The sequence below is a fragment of the Tauraco erythrolophus genome, chromosome 3 (assembly GCF_009769465.1).
Source record: "Tauraco erythrolophus isolate bTauEry1 chromosome 3, bTauEry1.pri, whole genome shotgun sequence".
Taxonomy (NCBI): Eukaryota; Metazoa; Chordata; class Aves; order Musophagiformes; family Musophagidae; genus Tauraco; species Tauraco erythrolophus.
In genome coordinates this window covers 90968446-90979693 of record NC_141467.1, presented here as the reverse complement: position 1 = coordinate 90979693, position 11248 = coordinate 90968446, and the positions used below count along the sequence as shown (strand labels likewise).

Here is an 11248-nt window from a genome sequence, read left to right as displayed (position 1 = left end):
AAAAGCATTAATTACAACTTTGTTCTTCTTGAGAAGACAGAGTTAAGAATGTAAATTGTAAATTTAGTCATAAAACTATAATTTTTATCCTCTCTGCTGCTATTAAGAAACATAACGGGACAGAACCTTTCCATACTACACCCTATCACCGCACCTGCCTGATGAATGCTCTTCCGCATTCAACACCCATTTTGCTTCTAATTTAAAACCATCAGCAAGAATTTTAAAACAAGCTAACTTGATTTTTTTTTTTCAAAAAAGAATGTTTTGTACATACCATGTATTTTCCAGCTACAATCTAGTAATAGGCATCATATTGTAGGTAAAATTTTGCCAGGGATACTCAGTGGAGGTTTACTCGAGAAGTGCAGGTAAGAACTAGCATTCCCTGAGTTACGCTTGGATACAAAAAGGAAAGTATGATTTCTATTCACACTTTGTTCCACTGAAAACCTGAAAGGGGAAAACGAGCATTTCCTAATTGGAAAAGCATAGAATAGAGAGAGAAATAACACAAGGAACTCTAAAATCTGAAGAGGAAAACATAAATCTTAATGATTACATTCTCCAGTCTGCAGTGAAGACATGAGTTTATGTGGTTCTAAGCCCAGCAGTGGTTGGGAGATTGTGCTCGAGTCAGGATGCAATGGAGAAAAGGAGCAGGGGAGTCTGTGGTAGCTCATCCAGAGGATGGGAGAAAAACAATGCTCTTTGGAGGTCTCTCATATTTTCTGTCCGTGATCTGAGAGAGCCCATGAAAGCTACGGCCCATCCTGTGTTATGAACTATATGAAGCTTTGTTGACAGTAGGTGTGGTGGTATTTTATACCTCAAATTAATTTTGTTCCATCATTATGGTAACTTTGTCTTATTTTGTTCTCTTCCTCAAGGCTTTCTTTGTGTGTTAGTTATCATTTGATAGTAAAGCAGCAGCCAGTTCACCCGTTCTCCTGAAATCTAAGGCTTGATAAATAAGCACTATTAATTTATGAAAAGCTAGTGATGATGATCATGATAAAGCACCATGCAAAACCAGACTAGTAAAAACGATGACCAAGGCACGGCCATCAAGACCTTCCAGAATCAATTTTTGAACTGGAAGCAGAAAGTAGGACCATTATTAACTATGTTTTGCACCCTCAGCAAGTTCGCCGATGACACCAAGCTGTGTGGTGCCGTTGACACGCTGGAAGGGAGGGATGCCATCCAGAGGGACCTCGACAGGCTGGAGAGGTGGGCCCGTACCAACCTCATGAAGTTTAACCAGACCAAATGCAAGGTCCTACATCTGGGTCGTGGCAATCCCAGGCACAAATACAGACTGGGCGGAGAATGGATCGAGAGCAGCCCTGAGGAGAAGGACTTGGGAGTACTGGTGGACGAGAAGCTCAATATGAGCCGGCAATGTGCTCTTGCGGCCCAGAAGGCCAACCGCGTCCTGGGCTGCATCAAGAGGAGCGTGGCCAGCAGGTCGAGGGAGGTGATTCTCCCCCTCTACTCTGCCCTTGTGAGACCTCACTTGGAGTATTGCATCCAGTTCTGGAGCCCCCAACATAAGAAGGACATGGACCAGTTGGAGAGGGTCCAGAGGAGGGCCACGAAGATGATAAGAGGGCTGGAGCACCTTTCCTATGAGGACAGGCTGAAAGAGTTGGGGTTGTTCAGCCTGGAGAAGAGGAGGCTCCGGGGTGACCTTATAGCGGTCTTCCAGTACCTCAAGGGGGCCTACAAGAAAGATGGGGAGAGGCTGTTCAGGAGGGCCTGTTGTGATAGGACAAGGGGTAATGGTTTTAAAATAGAGGGAGGTAGGTTCAGGTTGGATATTAGGAAAAAATTTTTTACCATGAGAGTGGTAGAACACTGGAACAGGTTGCCCAGAGAGGTGGTGGATGCTCCATCCCTGGAGACGTTCAAGGCCAGGTTGGACGAAGCCCTGAGCAACCTGATCTAGTTGGAGATATCCCTGTTCCTTGCAGGGGGGTTGGACTAGATGACCTTTGAAGGTCCCTTCCAGCCCTAACCATTCTATGATTCTATGATTCTATGATTCTATGTGGGAAAAGGAGTAGAAGAATAGGAAAGAAAACAAAATATGTCCGTAAATCACTGGTAGAGGCAAAACAGTCTGGTGGGCACAAACTGTCCTTTACACCAGTGTTCCCCAGCTTGGGCGTGTGCAGCAGCAGCATTTCCCAGTAGACGAGGTGTTCAGCTGCCCAGGCAGGAGATGAACAGCTCTTTGAAGTGGCCTGTGCGCCACTCGCTGTCCACGTGTAATGACCTAGAGACCGTTTGTAGACGCCTCTGGGTAGAAGCACCTTAGGAACAGAAGCCAGAAGTTGCACATAAAGAGAAGAGAATTTCCTATGGCTCTCATCAACTGCCAGTTCTGCAAAGAAATAATGATTATTCTTTGACAAGGCCACACAAAAGCTGTACTTTAAGTTCAGCGAGAGCTGCAGTGACGTAGGATGAGAAAGCTACACGTCGCGTGTACGGCAGCAGTTTTATATAAGAGGTAATACAATGATTTGTTCTAGCCAACGTACAGCACCTGCTTCAAATGTGTGCTCTCGAAGCTAAACATTTCATTTCAAGTGTGGGCTTACGCAACTTGAGTTCAAACAGTACCAGAAATTCACAGTTCCCATGGACTATATGAGCGTGGATACCTAACTGCGAAAAAAAAGCCATTTTTCTAGAGGACATTTGATTTGACATTTATAGCTATTCCCTTCTGAATATTTCTGAATTTTACTGAGGAATTGCAAGTGTAAAGACTAAGTGTCTATACGTGAAACACAGTCTTTATAGTATAAATTCATTGTATCATCAAGTCCTGTGACATTCTTTGACATTCTTAGAGTCTCTCTTGCATTAACAGCTCAGATTAAAAATGAATGCGTAAATATTTATGTACAAGTTTGTAGAGAAATCTAATGGTTTAAAATCACTCGGCTTCTCTGGAACATTAATGTTATTTTTATCTGCACTGTGTGTATACAAAAGGAATTATTACATCAGCAGTTACTATTTCTGTTTTTATAAGTAACACATATAAGTGAAAAACACAAGCTACATCACTCACCAGATGAAGAAAGCCAAATTTAAAAAGTGTGATTTATGGAAACCTTTAATCGTGGTTTTATTGTAAAAGGTTAGATGTTCTCTCACTTCGTTTGAAGAGTGGTGTGGTCTAGCTTTATTTACACACACGACATACACATGCTTTTCCACTTAGACAAGTGGTCGAGTTCTAATTATACACTGGGAAGAAAATACTCACAATTGCAACAATTGATTTCTCAATCTGTCTTGCATTAGGTAAACATTTTTGCAAACCATGTTGTCTCAGTTTTTCCTGTCTCTAAAATTAGAATAATTCTTATTGAACAAAATTAACATTAAAAATCAGTATTTAATTCCCGGTATTATCTGAAATTATTAGAGCATTACCTCATAATCTCATCACTCTGTCTCCATCCATAGGGAAAAGGAAAACTCCATGCGTCATGGCTGTCAGCGCAGATGAAGAAACCAGTCAGTCACTTGTTCTTCTTTTTCCTCATCCTCAGACTATACTCTGGTCCTGAGGCCAAGTGGCACAACACAACCTGCACCCCCATGACGAAATTCTGATCTGGGCCTCCAAACTACACTTGGGCAATTTTCTCAGGGGTCTAAACGATGCCTAGGGGACATGCTGACCATTAAACCAGTAATTGTGGGAGTGTTTGACAAATCCCTAGCACTGTAATTATTAGTGAGGATATAACCAGAAAAGGAAGAACACTGGTGTTGCAGATGCTGCTATGGCACCACTATGTCTTTTTGATGCTGACAATTTTATTTTCAGCTTCTATAGAGACCTAAAATACAGACAATCAAATTCGGATATACTCGAAGTGGATTATCGCATTATTTCATGAGCTAAATGGCCTCCATGAGACTAGCTGTGGAACCAGTTGTGTTCAATAGCATACACATGGTATTTTATCTTGATAAAGGTAATCAAAACTATGTATCTTGTAGCAAATAAGACAGAATAAAAATAGGAGAAATATGGCACTGAACTAATGCTCCAATTAGCTTCACTGCTACTTGAATTTAATTAACTATTATATTGCTTGAAGATGTTCCACAAATGACTTGAAAATGCACATGTGCAGAGGAGTGGCACTAATCTGTGTTATTAAGGCATAAAGATTTATTAGAGGACCTCACAAGATCTATAGTAACCAAAAGTGAGATCATATAAGAGAGTCTTACACAATCTTTTTAATTAATCCGTTACTGCAGATGTCAGGTTTTTTTTCCTTTCTTGTTTCTTGCTTCAGTCCACACTGTGATATTTGTGCATCTCTTGAAATGCCTCACTTCTGTGAATAATCTTACATTTCCCCTGGTACTTTGCAGGAAGCAAGGTGCTCTATTATATACAAAATTCTGTGCCCTCTGAAGTGCATGAGAGTTTGACACTGACTCCCGTGAGATGTCATCACTATGTGCAGACAAACTGCAATTTAATTGAAAACGATACATTTCATGGCTTAATTGTTAAATTCGCATCCTTTTTTCCAAAATACAAAATCTCATTGCACAGCTAATTTGAATCCCTTTGTCACATTGAAGAAGGAAAGAATTAATTACTTTCCGGATTGCCAATCGAGTGGAGAACACAATATGGAAATCCTCATTAAGCAGCAGGCAAGTAATGGTGCTCAAATTGTGATAAGAGACTAATGTATCTTGCAAATAAAATTGCCATCTCCAATCTGTAACATAATGATATGCATGGATTTCTCCCTGCCCCCATTCCCACTCTTTTTGCTCAAGTCTAAAGTGCACTCTGTAATGCATTATTAAGCTAAATTCTGACCCAGTTTCTTAATTATCTGTAAGCTACAGGGAACTTGTAGCAGAATATTAACTAAGGCAAGAGATGTAAGACAGAAGAATCTATGATGGCATTAGAGAGAATCATTAGCATTTTGCTAAGAAAATCCCTCACATTTTCATATTTAACCTAGCCTAACACGTAGAATTTGTATTTTAAAGTGGTATACAGTATACACCAACCAAGCCACCAAAACAACCCAGGCAAGAAAGAAAACACAAGTGTTTGGGGAAGCATTTCTGGACTCACAAAATTAAAAACTTGTAGCATACTGACACATTTCTGGGACAACAGGAGTTTCTCCAACCATTCTTAGCGGGCACCACTGACAGTTGTTACAATCTCATACAACATGATGTGCTGAACTATTTATTTTAGATGAACTGTAGAATATAATCTGCTATGGGTTTTATTTGCATACCTCAATTTTGGGGGGTACAATAGGGATAAACAACTGTCATACTAAATGAAAGAAGTTTGAAAGAATCCTCCAAACGCTTTTGCGCCTGGTTAGTACCAAGTTAGCAGCTGCAGTTTTATACCTCTCTGCACTGCTGCATATTAATGGAAGATGACAAGTTTTCACGGTGAAAAATCAACCACAGATATAGTATGTCAGAAACAAAGAACACAAGGACATCTACCTACAAAGCTGCAGGCATATGTGATTTTGAAGACTTGCTGTATCTCTGACGTAAAAGTGTTTGAGTGAGTGAAAAACATACTGCAAGAGCAATGTATTTAGTGAGAACAATTTTTAATATAAAACATATTTCAAAATCATTTGAGGAAAACATACTTTCCCCACCCCGTAATGGAAGGATTTGTGGTATGCTCATATAGAAAGTCAAGCTTTAATTGTAAAATTTAGACAGCAGAGAAAGTCTGCAATATGTATTTATAATTGTGTGGACAAGGATATATGTATTCAGTTCAAAGATCAAAGAAAACCTATGCAGTCCAATTACCATCGAGTTGAGGACCCACCTAATTCAGCAGAATACGGAATTTGTATATGTATTTTAAAAAAATATTTGTTTCATGAATTCATCAATGAAGAAATCCTACTGTTCGAAAAAGAGTAAGAGCCAGTTAAATAAAACGTTTTATTAGTAATAGTGTCAAATGCAACTCATGTGGCAAGTTTGTAGTTTGCGAAACATCTGATGACTAGAAAGTGCTAACAAGCTTAATGTACATCCAAGTACATTGCTTCAATTTGAAGTGTATTTCCCTGCTGGAGCATCTAAACATATCACTGCTAATGCTCACACTGGGAACTTCCCACTCTTACCTGTCAAATATACTTCTTCTTCTTCTAGGAATAAAGGCGTCCAAAATCTCTCCAAAGTGACAGCAAGGCTGAGACACTTTTCCTTAACACATAAGGAAAAACCCCCAAATCAACATTTTATACGTGAGCACCTAAACCAGTGCGTAGGCATCCAAACAAAAGCCTGATTTTCAAAGGCAGATTTTGTAAAAGTACCGCATGCTTTTCCATTTGCATGACCTCATATTTTTTCTGTCTAGAACAGTCCGTGTATTCGGTCAGGCCCAAACATTCATACCAGAGCATCCTCTACAGAGAATAGACATCATTTTTTCATGCATTTGCAGTTTGTTTGTGTTTGATTGCAATCAAGCCAGCATTTAGTTGGCTGTCCTGTGGCCCAAGGAGAGAGCAACTGTGACAGCACATGCTTCTGGGACAAAGCTGGACACCAGGAGGACGTTTACCAACGTGAATATGTCATGCAAACCGTCTGTGACATCCTGACCCCACAGTATTCGCTTCTTTCATCTCCTGAAGTGCTTTGATCCAGTGGTGGACTGTGAGCAAGTCTGCGGGGTCTCCTAGGTGGGAAACCATTCTGATTGATGCAGACATGGCTGGATAGACAACCTAAAGGCCTTAACCTTGTCTCCATCGGGCAAAGAAAAGTCCTTAGTGAAAATATGCTGGTATCTATTGTTCACTTCTTAGCGTAATCACCAGTGCTCTTATTGTTAAATGAAAGAGAGCCCCCCTCCCCCAAAAGCAAAGTCATCTATTTAGATACAGCAACTTTTTGCCTTCTTGTGTCACGCCACTCCATGGTCATCGCTATTTCTCTCACAAAAATGTCCCATGAGAGGTTTTGTTCTTCTCAGGACTCTATTTCTTCCATCACTTCCATCACAATCGTTCGAGGGCCGGTCAGGATGAGGTTACTCACTGTCCTGTAATCCACGTGGAGAACGTTGAGGCCGTTGACAGAGACAACAAACTGGCAAACCTAAGGAGAAAAGCGACCAGCAAAAAAAGTTACGCGCTAGACTTTTTTTGTGAGGTTATTTGCACAGACATACTATCAGCTCCTGGGCAGGCAAAACCTCCAGAACTCTTTATACCATCTCATTCAGCATTCTTAAGAAAACCACATTTCTTAGAAGCTAATTTTCCCTAAATTTTTTTCAAATATCACTGCAACTTTCAAACCTGTGGAATTTCAAAATCCTACATCAATCTTTTTTTTTTTACAAAAATGGTATTATAACACTGGTATTTTCTGATATCAGTGGTGCTTTGCAAACAATACAGGACATGACAGCTCTGACCATTGCAAAGAGTCTCTTACCCTTAGTTTGTCTTAAACACTTTCATAGAAACCATTTTAGACAGCTCTTGGTAGTCACAGTAAAAATACGCATCGTGTTCCCAGGCTCAGGTCAATGTCTGGATGATAAATTCCCCAGATTCAGTGCTAGAACCTCCACTGGTACAAACTGAACCCAAAGGATCCCAACTCTTGGAAATAATATCACGGAAGATTAAGTCAGTGCTCGGATGGATTAAAATGCCACTGCCAATTCCAGCAGATATTCCTACACAGATTTAGTTCTTTTCATTTTTTATGTGAACAGTTTTTGGCTTTCTTCAGCAAGTATGGCTCATTAATTAATTTCAAATATGCTAATAGTTTCTTTTTAAGCGCCATAACAAATTCAAACATTGAAAGTCTTGTATCATCAGAGGCCGTTTTCTGTCCAAGAAGTCTTGATAGAAATATTCTGACCGACGTCACTGTACATCTTAAAAGAGTTAATCAAAGAAAAAGTCCCAACGACATCATAAAAAACTGATAAAGAAAGATAACAACACTGATTCCTCAAAAACATCAAGCCTTCTCTGTATCTAATCATAATACTACAGTATTTGGTAAAAAGGCCAAAAATGTGTAGCGTCTACATCTGTGTTTTTAATGATAAAAATATGGAGCCTAAGGCAACAATAATATCATCCTGATGTTTCAATGAAAACAATACATTCACTAGAAGGTTATGTTACTCGTAAGTGATCCCGACTCTGTATGAACAAAGCTATGACGTGAGTACCACTATCGAAATTTTCATGCTGTATTTTATACTTTTACCTTTTCTATTTAGGCAGAAACACAACACAGAAATGTACGCAGGAGAGGTGTGAAACAGCTCTGGTGTCTTCCATTGCTAGCTTTAAACAGATTTTCTGGCAAGCCAAGTCATTTAAGTTCTGTGCATCAGCTACCTCCCCTCTCAAGTAAAATGTGTGGTGAAACTCAATTCGTATTTGTGCAAAACGTGCAGAATGTAGCTATCGATGTTTCATTTCAGGAAAATCATAGAGGAAGCAAAGCCAATCCAAAAATGTAATATTTCATGAAAAATGCCACGGATGATTTTAATCTTTGATCCTTAGAGCACAGGAAGAGCAGCAGCAGCAGACCCCAACGCATGTAACATTTCACTGAAAATGAGCTCTCTCTTGCACCTTACCCCTTCCAACGCAGAACTCCTCTGCAGAGCTGAAGATCCTGGAAGTCAGCCTTACTGGTAGCCTAACGATCACCAAAGTATGCCAATCAGCAACACCACTTAGCCAACTTCTGTGATAGTATGGATGTATCTTTCCTACACATTCATATGCTGTATTTTAGCTGCAAGTAGCACCGGGAAAACAGTTCTGTTTTAGCATGCAAACAAAGCCTTCTGAATTTTAAGGATTTTGGTTGAAAAGGTAACCCATCATCCTCTGCAGCGTGCCTCGATTAGTATCTACGAGGCACATCTATTTAGTTTAAAATGCAGATTTTTGCAGCATCTATAGGTCTCTCAACTCCCAGTGGTATTTCCTAACACTTTCTGTGGCTTTCCAAGATTGTATCAAGTTTTACTGAATTATAGCTCTGGCTCCAGAAGAATATTTGGGTTGATTTAAAACAGACACACAGAAATAACATTGTCTCTTCTGGCTTAATGCAATTTTTGGAAGTTGAATGGCTGACGTTTGTTTTACTGCTGCATATTCTCAGACTTCTTGAGTTACTGGAATCCCAATGCATGGGACTTGTGTTTGGAGAGGAACAGGCATGCAAGCGTGTGATGGATAGATCTGCATGCTGGATCATGTCAGGGGCATTCAAGGGCCGCTGGGGAATGTCCCTGGCAGAGGAACAGACTTTCCAGACCAGCCAGCCACTCGCGCCAGGGCTGCAATGGTGTCAATGCAGGCAGTACAGGCACCGCGGTAGTGATCAGCAACACGGATGCCAAAGAATGAGTTTCTTACGCAAAAGACAAGAGTTGACACGTCTACGTTCTCCACGTGTTTGTTTCGGTGTATGCCCTTGGCCATATTATTAATCAGCAATGCGTACGGGCTGAGAACAGTCCTCTTCATGCTGTCCTTCACACTGGATCCAAATGGCTTATTAGTTTCACTGTTTCCAGTGGCCAGGATTAGATGTTGTGCTGGTTTTGGCTGGGGTAGAGTTAATTTTCTTCACAGTAGCTAGTCCACTCAAGCCAGATGAGAAATGTAGAGAAGAGGACAGAAGAGCGTACTTCTGTCCTAAAATTGCATTAAAAGACCCGTGAGGAACAGGAGATAATAATAAAGAGCCAGTCATCCTGGGGACAGAAAGCTCTCTCCATCACCATTGCTTGGCCAGTGCCTCCAAGGGCTGAGTCTCTGCAAATTCCAGATCCAGCTCCTTCAGGGATAAAGAAACGTGGAGCCATTTGCTGCGTCCTCCAGTTCTGACAAAGGGAGAGAGGTCTGAGCAGTCCTGAGCCCTTCGGTATGCTGAGTGCCTTTGACTCATCCAGTTTTCTTCTCCTCCACTCAGTTTTCCATCCAGCGCTGCATCCAGCAAGGGGAAATGAAATGCATTGTGCTGCTTCCTGCGTTTTGACCGTAATCCATCCTGCCCCCCAAAAAGCCCACATCGTGCGTTGCTGTCTTGGTGGAGTTACAAAACGAGAGCAAGCAAGTACCCAGAAACCAGCCCTGACTGAGTATATCAACCCGCACCATATTATCTCAGGAATTTTCTTAAGGAGACTGGTTTGCAAAATCATGGTAATTTAATGTTACATTTATAAAAACACATTTCAAAAAGCAGTAGGTGCTCAGCTCATAGCTACAGCTGCTAAGGGCTTTGTAACTATAAACATGTAAAATTTCTCTGTTGGTTTCCACACAGCAGTAACTATAATAGATAATAAACTAAAGTTAAAAGAGCCTCAAAGAGCCTTTTATTGCTCATTTCCTCATAGCTCTCCAAGGAGCCTGACAGGAGATAAGCATCCATTTTTATCCCTCAGACTTCAAGAAATGACAAAGCCCAGAATAAATTCCGACCATTTTGTTGGTCAGGATGTGGCAATCTGAAAACCACAGAAACAATAACAGTTAAATAAAGGAACACTGAAGTGAAAAGACTCCCTTAATTAAATTCAAATATTTGAATGTTGTAGAAGTAAACATTTATTAAGTATTTCAATTTCCCACCCTGGCATACAGCAGCTCACAGAAGTAGAGACAGTGGAAAATGCACCTCTGTCTTCCTGCAGATTTTCACGGGCGCATACAGAAGGTTTAACCAAATCCAGGTGTTCCCAGGAAAAGGAAAATTTCAACTTTGGACATACATTTGAACAGAAAGGATCTGGAAACGTATAGCTTAGTTAGTAAAGATTTGTCATGCTGTTTATCATCAAATTGAAGATGGCAAGAAGAGGCATTATGATTAGTTACCATAACGTTTCATGGCCAAAATCAGGATTCTTCTGCATGGGGAGCTGTACAGCCCTTCCTCCCCCTCACTAGTTATTGCTCTCTTCCCTCCATGTCAGGCTTTGGCTGCTGGCCCCTCCTTGGTCTTGCTGAGCTGCCCTGGAGATGTACATCCACACCCTCTGATTTTCCTGCTGGGAGAACCGCCTGTCAGCCAAACCAAAGCCCCACCACTCCCTCGCACAGGGCTGCCTGCACCGGGGCTGGAGGGCTGAGCCAGCGCTCATGAGGATGACTGTGGGATGCTTCCG

The 11248-nt window shown here is 40.9% G+C and overlaps 1 protein-coding gene across 1 annotated transcript in view; it reads right to left on the bottom strand.

Annotated features, from left to right (window-relative positions):
- Positions 1–6809: 6809 nt before the first annotated feature.
- Positions 6810–11248, bottom strand: part of DEPTOR (DEP domain containing MTOR interacting protein) — an 80540-nt gene continuing 76101 nt past the window's right edge. Inside the window, exon 9 of the mRNA XM_086609543.1 lies at positions 6810–7176. Coding sequence (XP_086465669.1) covers positions 7048–7176 — 129 coding nt within the window. The 3' untranslated portion in view covers positions 6810–7047. The remainder of the gene's footprint in view (positions 7177–11248) is intronic.